A 19,162-nucleotide genomic window follows, 5' to 3' on the forward strand; every position below is an offset into this window, starting at 1 on the left:
CTTTCAATTAGGAATTTGCAATGGCTGTGAAAGTACAATCTTTCCACTTTACTAAGGCGTTCTATCATGTCCGCAGCCCGAATCTCATCAAAGGTGGAAGCTGTCACCTTCACGTTTGTAAAGGGCTTAGTATCTCACACGAGTTGCGAGTTTACTTGCACCAAGGTGAACTAGCATCTTGAGAAATAATATGTATAATTCTTCTAAGTCGCTATTCTTGAAGTCTACAAGTATGCATCATGCCACTGAGCTGTTTGGTCTCATCTCTACTCTCTCTTCGTCTGGCTCTCTTTCATCAAGGGAATCTTGTTCCACCACTTCATATCGACCTTTCCGTAGCCATTTCCACTCCTTGGCTGAAGAAACAACGACCAAGCTAGTTACAACACCACCTATGCCAATCAGCGTCAAGAGATTAACTTGAGACTGGAATACAATCCAATCCAGTAGTAACGCCCATCCGACCTGAGAATAAATCATGATCGTAGCAGCTGATGAGACATCGTTGGCTATTCCCGCAGTGAGAAGAAATTCCTAGAAGAGCATGTGGTGTTAGTCGAGGACGTGGAACAGTATACTGGACAGGACGAATACTAACCATTACAAAGCCGAAGATGCCAAGGGGTATCAACTTTATCCACGACAGAACTGTTGTTGTGAGATGAACGCTGTCTATGAGAAGGAATGCCACAGTAGATACAATGACAATCGTCCAAGCAAAGTACATGATACTCATCAAAGGATGCTCGCGTGTACCGATGGAGCGAATCGCCGTAAGCGCCACCTTTAGATACATTCAGTAAAGGTTGTCACCAGTGACTCATCGTTGACTTACCGCTCCACCACACACACTAATCAACCCGAATCCGAAACCCATCATTCTGCCTTTCGGGGTCCCATCGGCAATTGACTGAGCAGCGGTTGCAAGTGTTGGATTAGAGCCAAATAGCGCGTCTGGCTGGACGACGAGGATCACACCAACCAGCGCGACAAAGGCCCCGATCCGATCAATAACCTCGAAGGTTCCATAATCTAGGTACCGAATCAAGATCATGGCAGTGAGCGGCCCAAGGAAATTCAAGGCCGTTGCTTCACTAAGCTTAAGGTACATGATAGAAACTAGTAGATAACGTGTTAACAAGGTCAATTCACCAAAACCTCATGTCACGACGCGATATTCATCTTACAATAGAAACCAAAGGCTCCAAAAACACCGGCCGCTGCCCTCAGAGCTAGTAGCCATCTCAATTCTGGTGATCCTAACGGGAAATTTGGAGCTTTCGTGAACCAGAGGTAGACGGTGCATGCCGTACCCGTGATAAGGAACCGGACGAATAGAACTTGGAATGGGTGTACTGGGTCTTCGCTCGTCTCGAAAAACTTGGCAAAGCCGTTTAGTGCCGCGGCAGAGAGTTGGGATGCCAGCACCAGCATCGACGGCCTGTGCCGGTCCAAGAATGAGTGGCTCAGGCCTTTGTCCATCTCGTGAAGCCTGAGTGAGAATAGCAGATTGTGGTTCGTAGAAACATTTCACCTGCCTCGCAACGTCTAGCCAGAAGGCTTTTCCCACAGAGTTGCTTACCGTAACTCAAAGGGTTCCTTGTTCTTCCTGCTCCGAAAAGGCAGATGGAAACAACCCCGGAGAGTCTGGAACAAAGGGGTTGGTGGCATCAAGTGGCACATGGTTTCGGAAACTGCTTTATGAAACCCTAAACGGGACATCGGCGCGACGCTATCCCTGGGCTGTCAGCACCGTGCGTTGACTCGCGAACTCCCTCTCGCTACACCCGACTCCGCCCACTCGGACCGAACTACCCCAGTCAACTTTACCGCTCGATCCGGTGGGAAACGGAGGGACGGCAAGGCGCCGGTAGCTCGGAGCCGAACACGAAAGGTAGCGCGTTGGGTTCCCAAGATGCGAATCGCCATGGGTGGAAGTGTGTGGTGAGCTGAATGCTGAAGGGGTCGTTAGGTCCTCATCGTCCCACCCGCGTAGAGCTCACGCTAGTTTAACAAAGTCTGAAACCAATCACCCACGTATGCCTCTTAGAGCTTCACAGTGAGAAAGTGGCTCTTCAATCAATCAACGATGACCAATTACCTCAACACCAACACACAAACCACACTCAGTCCTCCCCGGCCATCATGGGTCGACTTAACCAACTTCGGGCTTCCAAGCTCGATGGAGACCAGCGGCTATGTGCCTTTTCTGATGGCTATCATATTGGTAGCCTCAGTGATGACCGTTTCGCTGCGTAAGAATAAGTTGTCTGCATTCCCGGTGATTAATGCCTCGAAAAATGAGTATCTCATGAGTGGAAGGGCGATGTTGGCCCGGGGTTTGAAAGAATTTGGTGGGAAGCCTTTCAGAGTCAATACCGGTCTTGGCGGTGGTGTCATTATTCTCGACCACGGCGTCATGCCAGAGGTTCGAAATGATGCCCGCTTTGACTCAACGAAGTTTCTGCTCCAGGTATGGCAAGCTCTAAATGAAATTTGTTATTAGAGCTCGGTTATTGACTTTTGCGCTGTTCTTGTAGTACTGGCAAGCTGGCATCCCTGGGTTCGAGCCTTACATTGCTCTTGGGACTGAGATACTACACAATGTCATCAAATGGAATCTCACACCTGCTGGTATTGGTATGTCGTCTTGGGGACTCAGCGATAGTCAATTTTCGTTTACTGATCTAGACATGATTCTAGCCAAGCTGAACAAGCCATTGTCTGATGAGGCAAACGCTGCTCTTAGTGATATATTGACCGATAACGAAGGTCAGTCTTTAACACGAACCCCGCACGACAGCATCGAATTCTGACAGCCCCTACCCTCTCTTCAGAATGGCATGAGGTTCTTCTTGGCGACGTAATCATTCGAATTGTTGCCCGGGTGTCCTCCGTCATTTTTCTTGGCCCAGAGCTGTGCCGAAATCCCGACTGGCTGAAAATCACAGTGAATTACACCAACAAAGCAACAAATGCTGCGAAAGTCTTAAGGCGTTGGCCAGTGATTCTCTATCGCACTATTCATTGGTTTCTTACAGAATGCCGAGAAGTTCGTACGATGCTAATTGAAGCGCGGCAAATTATCGCGCCTATTCTAGAGAAGCGCCGTGTAGAGAAGGCAGCAGATCCAAGCCTTGAGTATCATGACGCTCTGGACTGGTATGAGACGGCAGCGAAAAGAATGGGCGTTGAGTATGATCCTACCGATCAGCAGCTGGCCCTCAGCATCTCTGCAATTCTGACCAGTAACGATCTTATGTCCCAGAGCATCATGGATCTTTGCAAGAACCCAGAGATGTTCGAGCCACTCAGGAACGAAATCCGGTCTGTTCTCGGGGACGGGCAATGGAAACCTACGAGTCTTTACAACACGAAGCTCCTCGACAGTGTTCTCAAGGAAACTCTGCGCCTTAAGCCCGTTGCAGCTGGTGCGTTTGTTCCATTCTTTTATCAACTATTCTACTGTACATCACTCAGGCACTTTTTGCCACTTTTGGCAGGCTCAACTAACGTGCTTTGCAGTGGGTCTAGGCCGCAGAGTCATGGAAGATGTCCGCCTCAAGGATGGCACAGTTCTTCCCCAAGATTCTGGCATCGCTATCAATGCGGAAAAGATGTGGGACCCGGAGATCTATAAGAACCCGCGAGCCTATGATGGATACCGTTTTTTGAGACTGCGGGAAGCTTCTGAGCAAGGCGAAAAGACGTCCCAGCTAGTCAGCACTTCGCCCGAACATCTAGGTTTCGGCCTCGGCATTCACGCCTGTCCTGGCCGCTTCTTCGGCGCCAATACTGTGAAGCTGGTCATGTGCCACCTCTTGCTCAAGTACGATATCAAGCTGGCGGAAAACACAAATATCAGTCCTCTAGAGTTTGGGTTTTCCATGCTTGCAAACCCCACCACCAAGGTCCTTGTCAGGCGGAGAAAGGAGGAGGTGAACTTCTAAGACAGAGGCCTTGCCATCCATATTATCTATCCCTATATCTACTTTAGTATCCACAATGGCCCGAACAGTTCTAGTTAGAATGGAGCTTCGATGAAGAGTTACAAGGATTACCTGACCCGCCGGCTCCACAGCGACGGCAATCATACTTTGGTAAGTTGAAAGTCTATATCAACTCATGTTGCGAAACATAGCCATCAATGAACTTTGTTTGATTTCCGCCCGCCGGCGTCAATTCGTGATCATATTCCCCGTATTCAGGCAAATGCCATTCCCAAGCAGGTGAAATACAACTGACCAGGAAACTTATTTGCCGCTAGGCCCTGCCGATGTTCCCTTTCCTACAGCTGGGTATCTAGTTCGTGCCAAGAGCCAAGATTGTCTTGACAGCCCACAGGTTACCAATCGGTTAGCTGAGCGGGCCGCTCCTGAACCTTGATTTACACTTGAATATGTACGTATTTCCAGCCTGAAGATTTGTCATTTTCGGTTAAGGCGCTATTCTGGAAGACGTCATGGGTCTGATGTCTTCCTTGCTCTCGCTATGAGTCCTTCGAAATATGTCAACTTGCCCGCACTACTTGAATGAGCTCTAGGTAATGATCCATCAAAGAACCCTCATCACTATCCAGGCTCAATCTTCCAAACAAGCCTCCACAAATGGCCAAGTAAGGCATTGCTGTCTTGCGATTCGCCTTCTCACCGTTAATGAGGTAGTAAACAATGAAGCAAAGTGATACTAGGAGAAGCTGTCCCATATTGCCCCATTTCATGCTTGACGATCCTATATCCCTTTACACATGCAACGTCAACAACTATGTCTCAATTCACGGTCGCACAACGTACCTTTCAAGTCCCTTTTCCCAAAACAGTCCACTATTTGCGAGCTTAACAACTGCAAATGCCGACTCGACACAGCGCTCAACACACCTCTCCCTGGTCTGCCCGGCAACACCGTACACATCCGCGTCATCTGTGGCGATGGGTGTTATCCATGGGCAATGGATAAAAAACACAGCCCGATGGTACATGCAGAAGACACGGAATGCCTTCCGTAGCTGCCGGTCGTCCTTTACACTTTGGAGAACCCCGGCATCGTTCGCCTCATTGAGAGGTGTCGGCAGGCCACTAAGCCATTCATTGAGGACATGGCAGCTGGCCTGCAGCCGATCGCGACGATCATATGCCGATGCAGACTTGTTCAGAGCTCTCGGACTATACTGAAATTTGAGTACCGAGTGTAGAAGCTCGGAGAAGGTGTATGACACGGCAATCATGTCGTCTCCTTTGTCGAACGACGGAAACTGGATCCCCCAACCCAGATCTAGTATCTAGCGAGCCGTTAGTTGCCTTGACCGAAATGACCGAAATGACCCAATTGGTGGACTCACTGGGAGCATCCCATGATGGATAGCGTAGTCTGTCTCGAGGCTGTAGAGAAACCAAACTCCCCGTTGAGCCAGCTCTTCATCTTGATCGCTCATGCTGGTTTGCTGACCTCTTGCCGCGTGAACGAGACGAAGGTCGCGCGCACAACACACTGCCGCAGTGATTTTCTCCCAAATCAAGGACTCTTCGCATACGTATGCAATCACTGCCTGCTCTTCAAGTTAGGGTCTACAGCCATATTTATGACGAATATGTCGCAATTCGGATCATAATTACCATGATCAGAGTGACCTGAAATTTCAGTAACGTGCTCGGGCAGTTTTGGATGTCTTTGTAGCGCCACAAGGCTGATGCGAGGCGCTTCTGTGCTTCGTGGGACTCTCCAACGCTTCGGGTTTGCCGATCTCGTAGGCAAGCTGTGTGAAAGCCCACGGCTACGATGGCTTCAGCAAAAACTAAAACTAATCTGTCGGGCTCAGGTTCTCTGGACTGCCTGATGATACTCTCGACTGCAGATTTCGTCATAAAGTCACCAATACTATTCGTGTGAAGATGATATCAGTTTCGTGCGATTCTGCTCGTCTTCCCCGTGTCATATTAATCACTTACGGGCAGCAATCTTCAAAGCATGCTGAGTGGAGGATGTCAGCTACCTCGACTTGGTTGGGTCAATAGTGGAACAATGCTTACCATCGCAGTATCTTGAAAGAGTACTGTCGGTTCCAGGAAACTTTTTCGTCCTGTCAAGTGGTCCATCTTCGCTAGACGCCACTGTACTCTCGCACAGAACTCGCCGTAGACCGTTCACAATCTTGATCGTCTCATGTCTTGGGCTATCTCTAACTCCCTGAGAGATGAACTCAGGGAGGCCATAGACATTTGCGGCAGAAAAGTCGACGTGGACTGTACCATTATTCGAAATCGGTAATTTCTCTTTCGGGTTGAAAGCAGGCGGCGGAACATCCGTTGCTTCGTCAAAGTTAAATAACTGTGCGGTGTCCGAGTCAGTAACGTTCTTCTAGTAAGCGTGCCCAATCTCACTTACCGTATTATAGTCTGGAGGGCTTGTTGTTTCCGGCCTGGTGCGAGGCTGGCTATCATTCGGCAATGACGGTGCAGCGGTTGGCGACTGCGGAAACTGCTTTGTGTTCGAAGTCGTAAAGTCAAAGTTGAATCCACCACCGGAATTACAATCAGATGGCGTCGTTTCCAGTAGCTCCATAAGCTCGTCTTCACCCGGCAATGGTAGATCGAGTAAGTCCAACGATCCATCATGCCCCAAGTCCGGGTAAGCCTCCGAGAGCGATAGCTGGAGCATACAGGTAAAGTCTTCACCATCGACCTTACCGCCATTGGTCGTAGTTCCCTCGGTTGAGTTCGGTGTCAAAAGGGTTGTATCACAGGGCATTTGTTGCCAAGCATCGTATACGGGGCAGTTCTGGTCGGTGTTGATTCCTAGTCTTCGGATGTTGGGGGCAGTTCGATTGGTCGCTCCCGGTGCGCTTGTTCTTCTTGGTCGAGGAGCTAATGGCGGATAGTAACAAGCCTGCCCGTTTCGCTAATAATCATTAGCGTAGGCCTGAGTTGGACATTCTGGGGAATCTACTCTTACCTCACAATTGAGGCACGGGTCGGCCCCGTCGCCTGAAAACTGTCATGACGAGTTCAATATGCTAACCAGTCTAGATACTCACAGCGGACTTTCCTAGACCTGCAAGCCTGACAAGCTCCTCTTCGACGTGTGATTCGACGCATGTTGATAGCTTGAGTTACTTAGGTTTCGCGTGAGAAATGTGCACTCAAGCTTTGAAGTATTCTAGAAAGAACACCGAACGGCAGTGTTCCAAGTTGAGAAAAGCGTCGGCACTTGTTGTAAAGAGAATGGCGAGCTGAATGCAAGATAAGCTTGGTCTAAGTAAGTAGCGTTGCGATATCACCAACGGACGAACCCAAACACTCACACAGGGTTTTGGCTAAATGAGCAAGGTTTCCCCAATAGGTAGCTCGTGGAATACGCCAGTCAAGAATGTTACAGCTCCCTGGTCTGAAGCTCTGTTAGAAATGACTGTGACCCAGCGCATCCCAAGTTGAAAGATTCAGACTTCCCAAGATTCTCTAGCTTGACAGCAGATCCTAAAGAATAAGACTGTTTCGTCAAGGAACCAGCTCTATCAAAGTCTCACAATATGACAAACAGAATAGAAAACAGCATGGGATGCTTGCTTATTCTGAGGAGTCAGCCAATCAGAGTTGTTAATGCGACTACTTTGTTTGACTTTCCTTTCCCCTCGCCGCGTAACCCACAGGCAATGTTGCACCATTCGCTCTGGGTGGGATGTGTTCATCACATCAGACGGGCTTAGGCTTTGTGGATGACTCGCCCTGTCTTGGGAGAGATGGCAAGGGCAATCAAACCAGAATGATGGGCTTGACCCCTCTTGCAGCTGGTACATGAAGCTCCATCAAAGATGGTGTGAAATCGTGCCCGGGGCATCTTGATCCGCGTGCCCCGAGTCCACTTACTTCGCGAGTTTCCGCTCACACCTTGCAAGCTGAGGTACATGTCTACAAGTAGATGAGCCTTGTTTTGAGGCGGAGGCTACAGCCTCTTCAGCCAGCTTCCAAGAGCTTCCAGGCCAAAGGAACCTAATCACGCTTCCGCTATAAATTCAGTGTTTTTCTATGAACCATCTGTCAATCTTGCAGGCAGTGCCGTTGGTAAGGCAGGGGTTGAAAACATGATCAGAGACTAACTTCCACTAATTCCAGTGTTGTCAAAACTTATTTCAAGTAGTGCGTGGCTGTTCGTTCAAGAGCCAAGAAGCTTTGAAAGACTCGATAGACGCGCCTATCTACTACCACCTAATTATCAGAAACGTCAAAGTTTAAGCAATGCAACCGTGGATTGAGTCAGTCGCCTGCACCCCATCATCCCCATCCGACTCGGACCAGAAAGTGTTTAGCTCTACGAAGTAACGTCGCAACCCGTCGGTTACGGAAAGAACCACAGACCATGCAAACCCAAGAATTGCTCCCTTTCTGCCCAGCCAGTCCGATGGGATTCTCTCGGTACCACGTTCAAGTCCGAAAATCAGGACTACAAGGCCAACCACCATTGTCAAGGATAAGAAAAAGCGGTGGGCCCAGAATTGTACGCGGATCGACCATTTGGCCTTCATATCGTATCATTCTCGGGTGGCCATTATAAGGAGACCCATCAACAGAGAAACAGAACAGCGCCCGTTTGAACCCTGTCGAAAATGAGTCCCCCCCTCACTGCCCCTCAGCTAGATGCCGGCCATCGACCCAATGTGGCCATCGCCAAGGAAGCAAAACACTACGTCGATCACCGGCCTCCCTATCCAAGGTCTATGTGGAAACTCTGGACAAACTACCATGAAGGCCCTCTGGATGCCATTCACGATATCGGCTCCGGCAGCGGCAATGCCGCCGAAGGCCTATTGATGCACGTACCCTCGGCTCCCAAGCATGTCGTCCTGACTGAACCGCAAGCCAAGAACATCGAAGACTGCCGCGCACGCTTCAGGGACCGGTTCACTGGGACCGATTTCTCATACCGGAACTGTCGCGGGGAAGACCCCTGGGAAGCCCTGGTGGATGGAGACCGCGTTGACTTCGTAATGGCTTGCGAGTCACTGCACTGGACTATCCTGGAACCCACGCTTGACAATGTCGCAAAGAGTCTGCGGGGAAACGGAACCTTTGCGGCCGTCATTTACGGCCCTTTTCCGGGAATCACCAACAACACGAGTGCAAACACAGCATTCAAAGCTTTCATTGGCGAGCATGCCGCCCACCTCTTGAAGCAAGAGTGGATGACCGAGAATTGGAAGCGAGCTGCTCGCCAAATGTTTCACGGCATGGACTGTGTGCCGCTTAGAGACGAAGTTTGGAAGGATGTCAAGCGCATTGAGATCAACTGTGGGGATGAATGGTATGCCAAAGACTACCAGCCTCTCGATGGGACAGCAGATCCGGTGGGTCATCTGGGTGTATCTGAGCGTGTTGCCATAGATGATAGCGAGGACTGGAGGATCTCAGCCTCGGTCGAGTGGCTGAAGCAATCGCTCGAGTCTATGCATTTTGGTTTTACTGAAGCATCATGGAAGTCGCCCAAATGGCAAGAGATTACAGAGGAGATTGGAAATGGGCCGTTGGAACTCAAATGGCAGGTTCACATGATACTCGCTCGGAAAAGGGATGAGGCTCTGGGTAACTAGACCTAACTTAGTGGCAAAGAGTCATGTCAGCATAGTGTTGTGTGACAAGAGTTCCTGGCATCAAGCCCAGGCGTTATGAAGCAGCGACATTTTCGCAAAATAGAGACATAAACAGTGAGCTTTACTTGGGCCAAATAAACTCGTTTCAACTGCGTATGTTGATACATAGTTTCGTTGTTCCGCACTTACACGTGGCTGTTTTGGTTGGTGGGAGTCTCTGTCAACGTAACGTCCCAAGGACATGGGCAGAAGTTCAGGCTGTATTCACATTAAGCTTTTTTTACGTTCTCAGGATTGAATGCTCAACACGTACTGCTACCAAATAAGGTCAAATGTTGTGAACTGGCATTGGAGCAAAATCGTCAAACTTGCTCAATGAGACGAAACACGTGAAGCCAGTTCGATGTCAAGTAGAGAAAGTGTACTCACTGTATGGCCGGGATCTCTCTCAAGGAAGGATGTCACTTTCTTAGTCGGTTGTGTGTGCCGAGGCTCGAAAAGCTTAATTGCAATTCCACAGCCCGAGCCATTATGTTCGCTCGAAAAAGGCCTCGTCGTGTCAGGTTACGAGAGGTTAGCATGAGTCGCGTTCTTGAGCCCGGCGGGGATTCCTTAACACAGAAGTCACAGCCCGATTTGGACTTTGCCGAGATACGTAGAGCTCCATGGGAATTGTAGAGATCATGCCAGTCCTTGACCTGGACATCACTGGTAAGATGGACACCATACCTGCAATGAGACCCCACGGTGCAATGAGTTATATATGATGGAACTTTAAGAACGCAAAATCAGGAATGAGCAGAAAGAGAAAGCCGCGTAACAGGCCAAGATTTTTATGGTTTCATTACGATCTTGTAGTTTTACAGAGTAAAAATTTGTTGAGATACGCGTACCTCAATTCACATCAGATAGTTAGTCGAAGACCGAGAGCGATGGCTTCGTCGAAAGTGAATCCATTCCTAGATCGCTCACGCCGGTAAGGTGCGTAACTCAGAAAGATAACGAAAAAGATTTGAGAGGGAACTTGATCCGACTAAGAGCTTACTTAGTTGTATCACAATTGAAGCTGTCGACAATTAGACCCCGAGCCGTGGAACTGGCTCGCTGCCCGAGCAATGTTTCTACATGTCGCACATGATACGAATATGGACTATGCCATTGTAAGTTTTGACTAGTCCTTAGCGGCATACTTGAGCAGAGCATGTGTAGATATGTGACTTAGGCTGCTTTTCGCTGAACTCATGCCATGTTGGGCTGTTGAAAGCTCTTCATTCAGCACTGCGACTCGGTAGACATTTTCGGCAACGTTGGACTCTAGAGCTTCGACTACCCTCAAAAAAGCCAAATGCAGGAACGGCGATAATTCTGTGAGAATGTTTGCGTTGATTTGGGTTCAGCGCCTGGGCAAATTTTTATGGAACTTCGAATCCGGAGTATCTTCGGACACGCGGTTCATAGATTCGTCTCGCAGGATTTGCAATGATTTCACGGGTTAAAGTCTCTGGCACATTGATCAGGGGACTCTGATCTCAACGGGGCGTTCAATCCATTGGGTATCAACGAGTGGCTAAATAGGTACAAAAGCAGCGGATTGACGACCATCCTCCTGCAGCATTCATTCATAATCATTTCCCTCCAAACCCTCGACTCAATTAAGCCCGGTCAGAGTGAGTGTGGCTGATCGCAATCTTATCCTTCTGCTCGTATTTGAAGTCTTCCGGCATGTTCTGAGCAAGATACTCCTTCAGATCACCAATCTTGTGCTTGGTGGGTTCATAGACAAAGTTCTCGGGAACATTGAGCTGCTCGACAATGGAACGCTTGCTGTTGGTGTGTTTCTGGACATAAGGAGAAGGAGGCTCGTAGGGGCCCTTGTACGACAGGCTACCAGGTCCCTTATACTCCAAGTTCATGCCAATTACCTTGTCACTGTAAGGCAGAATGTCGTTGCTGATGATACCGTCATTGCTGACAGTCGATCCGGCGACGCACTTGGCCTTGTTCCATGCAGAGTCGGCGGAGCGGGTCCAGATCTCGGTAATGTTGGTAAGCATATCCGAAGTGTAGAACAAACGACAGTTGGCAGCCTCATAAATGAACTGCTCTGGGAACCCATCCGGACGCTTACGAGCGTAAGCGTTACGGTAGTTAAAACTGCCACCTGACTTGGCGAGAGTGGGAAGCAGAGGAGGGTCGCCCAGGTCAGGGAGGACATCAAATGCTGCCTCGAGAATGTCGGTCTCGTTAGCAGCAATGGCGTCGCTGGCAACCTGCATGATAGCAGCCTGCAAAGACGGCCAGTCGAGGACTTCTGAACCCTCGACACCGCCGATGGCTTGCATCGGAGCCTCCGATGGGCGACCTCCCAAGGCAATCGTGCGGACGCCCTGTTCTCTAACCAAGAGACCCGTGAAGATGGTGCAAGTAGAGGCGCAGATGCCGTCGGTGATGACAACAATGTTTTCTGGCAGGAAGACCTGGTCCCCGGTGCTCTTGGGGTAACCAATGCGAGTCTGGTTGTAGCGCAATAGATTTGTGACATTCTGTCCGGCAATCACTTCCGGGCCGTAGAGGTCTTCCCAAGTATTGAAGGGCTCAAGCTTATCGTTGAGTGCGTTCGAAACCAAGTCTGCCAGAGTATCGGGAGAAGCTTCTTGGGCGGTCAGTCCAATAGCGTCAAAGGCCTCGTGAGCACGAATACGGTTTCCATCCCAGATATCTGTGGTCTTAGGGAAAAGCTGGTTGTAGAGCTGGAAACCCGCGGCAATGAATCCACCACCATTGGCCTGGAGGTCGATGACGAGCTTCTTCTTGCCTGCCTCCTTAGCCTTCTTTAGGAAGACATCAACAACACGTCTAGCCTCAGCAATTTCAAAGGTACTGTTTGCAGTGTCGATATCGGACGGAGCGAAAGAAGACACGGCTAGGACGGCGGTGTCCCCATAGGAACCGTTGAGGAAGTACGTAGAGATCCAGTCACTGGCGTGCTTGGACACTGGCAACGGGTATCCCGGGATCTGGGTCGTGGTAGGTGTTGCGCTGGAGGTGGATGAGGACGTAGCGGACGAGGAGGACGCAACAGAGCTGGTGCTGGTTGGGGGCAGCTCCACCTTGGAGTGAATGGCCTCGACACTGCTGAGATACTCGACCAACGATTCACCGACAATGGCTACGAGCTGATCAACGTACTCGGTGCCGTTGGTGAACTTAATCACCTGCTTGTCCGGGCAATGCCCAGGGAAGCGTAAAACAAATTCGTTGCCAACACCTTGGAACTCCGTGGCAGGGTTGGTGTTGAAGAGGGAGTTGTATTTGGCGTCAGGATCCTGGGTGAGGACTCGGGCAGACTGCGCCTCAAGCCACTCAGTGATTGGGACATCATCGATGCTCTTGATATCATAGACATCAGTGTCATTGACATAAGACTTGAGGAAGTCACTGATGAGATACACTCTCGGAACGCTGAGACCGTCATCAGAAACGGAAACAAGGTTGTTCAGACTGCGGAACGTGAAGAGGTTGAGAAGGGCCGGGTTGTAGTTGAAGTGGCCATCAGAAGCTTGGGTAAACTAGTGAATGTCAGAGCTTGTTGAAAAGGCAGCCAAGACTGCGGATTTCATGACGATCAAGACCTACCAGCCGCTTGATATCGAGCGCAAACTCGATCTGGCTCTTGTACTTGTCTTTCATCACACGGGCTCGGATCTGGCCGAGTCCCCCAATAACATCCACACCGGGAACGAGATAGCCTTGCGGAGGATTCGCTAGGGGCTCCAAGGTGCTTTGGAAGTTGATGTATGGCTCGATGTAGTTGAGAAGATCCAGGTCATTCTGCTTATCAACAGGGATTGACTTAAGACACTCGTACGCGATTGAAGGCTTTATCGCAGCTGCTGTTGCGCTGGGTCTGGATGAGAGGAACGACTCTGCGGCTGCTTGTGCAACGGCACATGCGTTTGCGGGTGTTGAAGTCGCATGGTGTCCGGTATGTGTTGCCTGCGAGGTTGTCTGCGTAGGCTTTGCGGAAGCAGCTCCTGCGAGGGCTAGTGCCCAGGTGAACGATGATCGCATCTCGACAACCGGTAACAAATAGTTTTACGAACAAGTAAGTAGGATGATAATCCGGGACGCTGTAGATGCTATTCAGATTCTCGCTGGCTTGGAATAAAGTCTGGAAGAAGCGTCGGGTCTTATATCAAACCCCCGGTCGCCATGATGACCGTCGATTTGAGCGACAGCTAGGTCTCCTCCTTTCCCCAGCCTCGACATCAGACAAGCGTGTTCGGGGATTCATAATAGAATAACGAGTAGCCTAAACAGGCGAGGTGAGGCTGTGTGTTAGGCACGACGGGACGGGCTCACCTTTGGAGTAAGAAAACAAGGCTTGCCGGGGTCTACGCTAAGAAGACTAGCCTGCATGCTGGCGCCGGGGCGGCGTTCCTCACAGCCCCCCCAACCCGGTCACCTTGTTCTTCGGTTTCCTGGAATAGCGATAGTGGTCGAACGGCTTCTTTGATGGATGATACTTCATTGAATCCTTCGGCGGACGACGCTTCACTCCATGTATCCCGACGGGGCCATGGTGGTTAAATCATAAGGTCCCGAGACTTAAGGAACCACGGTGACTGTGTGCTTTAATCACTGAATGGTGCGGGTATCGTTCTTACGGTAAGTACGGATACTTGTGGACAGAAGCCATCGAATTACAGAGAAATGATTCTTTCTTCAGATGAATTGCTCGCAGTGCCCCCAGAAGATGCGCCGCAAACGTCTGCGTGCGAGCTCCTAACCGAATCTTCGCTTCGCCATTGCGCCAGCCGTACGGAGTACACAGGGTAAACATAGAAGGAATGCAACAGACGCGTTGGGGTACCCCCGAAGCGCGGTGCGCTAACACGTGGAGCCATAATCCTCCAGGATCGCCGCAACGGCATTAGCTGAACAAGCATCAGCAAGCAAAGGCGTCCCACCGTCAACAGTATGGGGTCCATAGCAAAGTCATCGTTGATTTGTCCACCACGAAGAACTCCAGTCATGTCAATTTCCCACAAATCGAATGACTGTGGAATTGGCCCAAATGATGTGAGACTTTATGATTGAAAGTCCAGGTCTGTGGTTAGTCGGCTCAAAACTGATGCTAAAGTACTGTTGGTTTCGTCCGAGGTAGATTGCCGCCCATTGCTTATTTCCGTCCAAACATCGAGAGCTAAACAGCCAGTCGGCGTACACAGAAGTTGAAGGGATTTCATCCCGATGGTGTAGACAGTCGATATTACGTTTACCTATGGTTGAATAAGGTACTCGAGTCAGTGGCAGGCCTAGGGCCTGATTTTACTGACCAAGAGCTTCATGGCAGTTAAGGTAGGGAGGCACAATGAAGATCACGTAACTTGAAGTGACATCATGGTCTCTTTCGCAGCCGACGTCTAGATAATCCTCAAAGGCTAAGTAGGCCATCTGTCGCGAAAGATGAACACGCGCCGGTGCGGGTGTCAGAACCGGAGATTCAGAGATCCGGCTGCAGGGAAAACCTGAACTTCGGTAGCAACATTGGATCAACAGCAAGATCCTCGCACACAGGGCCTCATAGGGCAAAGCCGTATCCCCACACTCCCAAACAGCTCATCAAAATTGAACAACAACGAAGCTCTCTCGAGGGCGCCATCGTCGGGTTTTCCACGGGGATGTCAGTGCCCTAGACCGCTTTAGGCTCCCCATCAACCATGGTGGCTTGGCTTACGACTTACAGGGGGGCGCGCAGGCTTCCATCTGGGTGCCTTGCTGGCGCTGTCTGGTCACTCTGATGTGCTATTTTTTGACATTTTGTGTTTGTCATGGCGCACTGCCGGCAGCCACCCGATGCTCCCGTCCCTCCAGTCAGGGTCAAGCTTCTTGAGCAGGAGGCTGAGAAAGGATCTTAGATGCTTATGTCTTTTACGATCGCCCGAATCGGATATATTTTTCGGCAATAATTGGCCAGGGCTCAGCTTCCTTACGCTGTAAATGAATTGGGGGTTATTGGTCGCGATTCGACTCATGTTTCACCCATGATTCCTCCAAAGCTTGCGATGTGGTAAAAGTTGAATTTCTTGACAACTTTCGCCTGAATTATTCTGCCACCTTAGAAGGGTCCAGGTACTTTCTAGCCACACTTGATCTCGATTCGGTGATGCTGCTTCCTGGCAAAATCCTGAGCTAGGCATTTGTGTAGTTCAGCCTTGACACATGGCCAACTTGATTGGCGTTTCTCCAGCACAATTGCCTCCAACATCTAGACCAAAGACGAGCCCCACGCTGGGCTACGCCGGTCTGGGCATAAGCCAGCGCAACCGACCTCACCAACACTGAATCTGGAAAGGACCAAGACCTTCAACACCAATTAGGCAAAGAATTCGTCTCGGAGTCAGTCGCTTTAATCCCCATGAGTGTCAAGACTGATGCAAGCGGCGCCTCGGTTGAGGCGGTGGCTGTCGAACGTCCCAGAAGCCGGGCCCGAATGACATCACGTTGATCTTCCGCTGTTTGTCGGACTGTCCGTCGCTCTTCGCATTACCACATGTAGCAAGCCGAAAAGTATGTCAGAGTTTAGTCACAGATTTAGGAATCAAAGTAAGGAACGGGATCTACTGACCAACTCAAACTATGCTGGATTCCAGAGAGGCTTGAACGTCAACTGACGGAGTGTATTCCGGCCTCCACACAGCTGGGGGGATGGAGGCCAGAATGGCCTGCGGGCTCGGATTGTGTCCGGCGGATTTACCTCTAAACCTTTACTTGCCGAGATACGATGTCACGGAAAGTTTGACCAATCCGAACCAAGATGAGAATTCATCAGGATGCCTGTGGTGGCGCGATCTAAGGCGGTGGTTCTTAACGGAATCCGGGATGAGTTTCCCTCGCGAGCGACACGTGGGCCAAAAATGTGCGCGGCGTCCGAGTCCGAAAGCAGAATCTGGTGAAGCCGCAACGTTGTATTTTCTCCACTATGAAGGAAAGTTGATGAGTTAGGTGGTTAGGTGAGTGGTCATGACCAAGTGCCTCAATATATTTTGAGATGTCGCGCAGATGGACATTGCTGAGAGGGACTACACCCGGAGTCAACCCGTTCTGTGAACTCAAGCTTGCGAGCTCCTACTATTCCACCCAAGCTATGAGATGTTGTTCTCACATCATAGATGTCTTCGCGTCGCATGAAGACTTACTCCATATGCAATAGCTGACTTCACAGGCTCACATATGAAGCATGAGTTTAACAGGAGTCTGAAGATTTTATTAATGAAGCTGTTTAAGGGGAGTTTGCTGTCATCGAAACTGGAACATCTTTCTAACATCTGACTGCCTCAGTAAATACCTTACCTATACAACTACGATTCGTCCATCTATTCCTGATAGATGTTCGAATCAAAGTTGGTAGGAAACCTTTCACGACCTTGAGCATCTTTGTTAACCCATACAGATACCGAGACGCCTGGACACTTGAAGATGCCAAATCCCTCATCGTCAATGACCACCTCGCCGGCCTCCCAGCCTAGCAAATCGGTCCACCTCTCACCGATGTGTTCCTGGCCAACCGCCATGCGAATGTCGCCAGGGCCCTTGTTGCTCATCACACAGGCAAGCCCGTCAGGTTTGTCCCAGGTTGCACGCCTCACGAAACCAATACAATTCGCATCATCCCAGTAATCCTCCTGAGAACCGTATGCATAAAGCTTACGAGCAAGCATCAAGTCAGCAAGCTTTCCCCCGCAGGATGGCGGCTCCGAGTCCTTCTTCATCCCGTATAGATCCCCATAAAAGGGACAGGGATAGCCCTCCTGACGGAGCAAGATGAGAGAGTACGCGAGGGGTTTGAAGAAGCCTTCAATCTTCGTGTCCATGGTTTGACCTGGTTGTGTGTCGTGGTTCATTACCACAGTGACCGCATTGATGGGCTTCTCTTGTACAAGACTGCCATCGAAGACTTTTCTCAAATCACCGCCTTCGGTGGTGCTGATTTGACTGAAGTTGTAGACGAGAGGCGCGTCGTAAAGGGAGAATTTGTGGTCCATCGTTTCCAGCCACTCCTTCATCGGCTCGGTCTCCGCGGTCCAGAACTCGCCGACGATGAACATGTCTTTACCGCACTCATCTCGCAAGTTATCGATCCACTCGTTCGTGAACCGCTGACTGAAGTGTTGCACAGCGTCGAGACGGAAGCCCCTGAGACCTAATTCCTTGGTGATCCATGTCCCCCAGTTCTTGACGTCGTCTTGGACCTCAGGGTGTGAGTAGTCAATGTCGGCAAACATCATGTAGTCGGCATTACCCTGCTCGTCGCCAACAGACCGAGACCATTCTTTGTGGTCACCCATGATCTTATAGATGGACTTGCGCTCATTCTCCTGGTTCCAATCGGTGCCACCAAAGTGCTCCCAGTGCCACTTCATGCTGGAGTATTTGTCTCCTCGACCCGGAAAGTTAAAACCCAACCATCCTTCGATCTCGTAGGGCTCGGATGTCTCTTTGTTGCGATCGTTCTCGTCAACCTCGACAACGCGGCACCGCTCCGTCTTGTCAGCTCCAGCCTTGTGGTTCAGTACTGCGTCCCAGTAGACCCCGATTCCATTCTCTTTGGCCGCCTTGCAAAGCTCAATCAAGTCCTCTTTTGGTCCCCATTTCGTCGACTTGCCGCCTTTTTGGTCGAACTCGCCCAGATCGTAAAGATCGTAAATATCATATCCGTTGCCCTCCGCTGACTGTGCTTTGCAACCCGGCGGAAGCCAAATGTTGTCGACTCCGATGGCCTTGAGCTTCGGTACTGCCTCTTTCAGGCGTTTCCAGTGCTGTTGATCCGCTGGAATATTCCATTCAAAAGCCTGGAACATGATGTCATTTTCGCGAGTCGCCTGCTGTTCATGTCCTGAGGAGTCGTCAGTGGGCAATTGAGACGTATGAAGTACGTTGCAAGTTACCTAGATCGCCCATAATGCCGACTTTACCAATATTGTCGCACCTTAACCTGTGGCCTTCGGATTGCTGTAATTGACGGCAATATCACCACTTAGGCAGTTAGAGGGTTTAGTGAGGCTCCAGTCGTCGGATGAAAAACAATTAATGTACGAAAGACTACAAATGCCATCGTGGGAAGTTAAGAGTGCACTCGCTATTAATATGAAATCAAAGTCATTTCGTCATACGTCAAAACGCGAGCCGCAGAATGTCAGTGTCTGTGGGTGGACGCGTGGGCAAGCAGGTTTATCTCGTGGCGCCCTGGCAGTTTCAAGACACTAGAGATAAGAAGCGCAAACGATATCGAGGATGAAGCGCCCTTATTTGCTTGTCGTTCTTGATTGCCTTGACCCCCTGCTAGCATCAGATGTGCTTGGGTGACGTCGCTGTGCGCTGATGCGATGCGTGGTTTAAGAACCGGAGCTTTTCATCCTTGAAGTCTTGGTAGTAAAGCGTCGGCTGCCGGTCAACTCACTTTATTGCGAAGTATTGAGTATGAGCTTCAGTTCAAGTAGCAGTCAAGCAAGGTTGCGTGTGGTCAAATCTGGGGTTGTCGCGTTACAGAAGCATGCACGTCTAGCCCAAGTGCCGATCGCT

At 50.1% G+C, this 19,162-nt stretch overlaps 6 protein-coding genes across 6 annotated transcripts; 2 read left to right on the forward strand and 4 right to left on the reverse strand.

The window, feature by feature from the left end:
* Positions 1-237: 237 nt before the first annotated feature.
* On the reverse strand, positions 238-1,482 carry CPAR01_12087 (uncharacterized protein; the record flags this gene model as incomplete). Its single annotated transcript, XM_060496345.1, has 4 exons — positions 238-534; positions 599-784; positions 836-1,119; positions 1,188-1,482. The coding sequence occupies 4 exons, from the start codon at positions 1,480-1,482 to the stop codon at positions 238-240; spliced, it is 1,062 nt and encodes a 353-aa protein (XP_060345130.1).
* A 268-nt stretch (positions 1,483-1,750) lies between these two features.
* On the forward strand, positions 1,751-3,950 carry CPAR01_12088 (cytochrome P450; the record flags this gene model as incomplete). Its single annotated transcript, XM_060496346.1, has 6 exons — positions 1,751-1,937; positions 2,061-2,473; positions 2,541-2,640; positions 2,704-2,772; positions 2,820-3,431; positions 3,526-3,950. Coding segments are annotated over 6 exons (1,806 nt in total), but the record flags the coding sequence as incomplete, so codon positions are not given.
* An 824-nt stretch (positions 3,951-4,774) lies between these two features.
* On the reverse strand, positions 4,775-7,091 carry CPAR01_12089 (uncharacterized protein; the record flags this gene model as incomplete). Its single annotated transcript, XM_060496347.1, has 8 exons — positions 4,775-5,278; positions 5,339-5,545; positions 5,613-5,874; positions 5,946-5,967; positions 6,027-6,324; positions 6,382-6,894; positions 6,949-6,980; positions 7,031-7,091. The coding sequence occupies 8 exons, from the start codon at positions 7,089-7,091 to the stop codon at positions 4,775-4,777; spliced, it is 1,899 nt and encodes a 632-aa protein (XP_060345132.1).
* A 1,505-nt stretch (positions 7,092-8,596) lies between these two features.
* Positions 8,597-9,577, forward strand: CPAR01_12090 (uncharacterized protein; the record flags this gene model as incomplete). The annotated part of the gene is made up of 1 exon (XM_060496348.1): positions 8,597-9,577. One exon carries the CDS (start codon positions 8,597-8,599, stop codon positions 9,575-9,577), a length of 981 nt encoding a protein of 326 aa, XP_060345133.1.
* Positions 9,578-11,229: 1,652 nt separating this feature from the next.
* On the reverse strand, positions 11,230-13,996 carry CPAR01_12091 (peptidase S41 family protein; the record flags this gene model as incomplete). Its single annotated transcript, XM_060496349.1, has 3 exons — positions 11,230-13,146; positions 13,214-13,648; positions 13,940-13,996. 3 exons carry the CDS (start codon positions 13,994-13,996, stop codon positions 11,230-11,232), a joined length of 2,409 nt encoding a protein of 802 aa, XP_060345134.1.
* A 2,960-nt stretch (positions 13,997-16,956) lies between these two features.
* On the reverse strand, positions 16,957-18,541 carry CPAR01_12092 (glucan 1,4-alpha-maltohexaosidase; the record flags this gene model as incomplete). Its single annotated transcript, XM_060496350.1, has 2 exons — positions 16,957-18,476; positions 18,529-18,541. The coding sequence occupies 2 exons, from the start codon at positions 18,539-18,541 to the stop codon at positions 16,957-16,959; spliced, it is 1,533 nt and encodes a 510-aa protein (XP_060345135.1).
* Positions 18,542-19,162: the final 621 nt, after the last annotated feature.

The sequence above is a fragment of the Colletotrichum paranaense genome (assembly GCF_030867605.1).
Source record: "Colletotrichum paranaense strain IMI 384185 chromosome Unknown Scaffold_10.1, whole genome shotgun sequence".
NCBI classification, from domain to species: domain Eukaryota; kingdom Fungi; phylum Ascomycota; class Sordariomycetes; order Glomerellales; family Glomerellaceae; genus Colletotrichum; species Colletotrichum paranaense.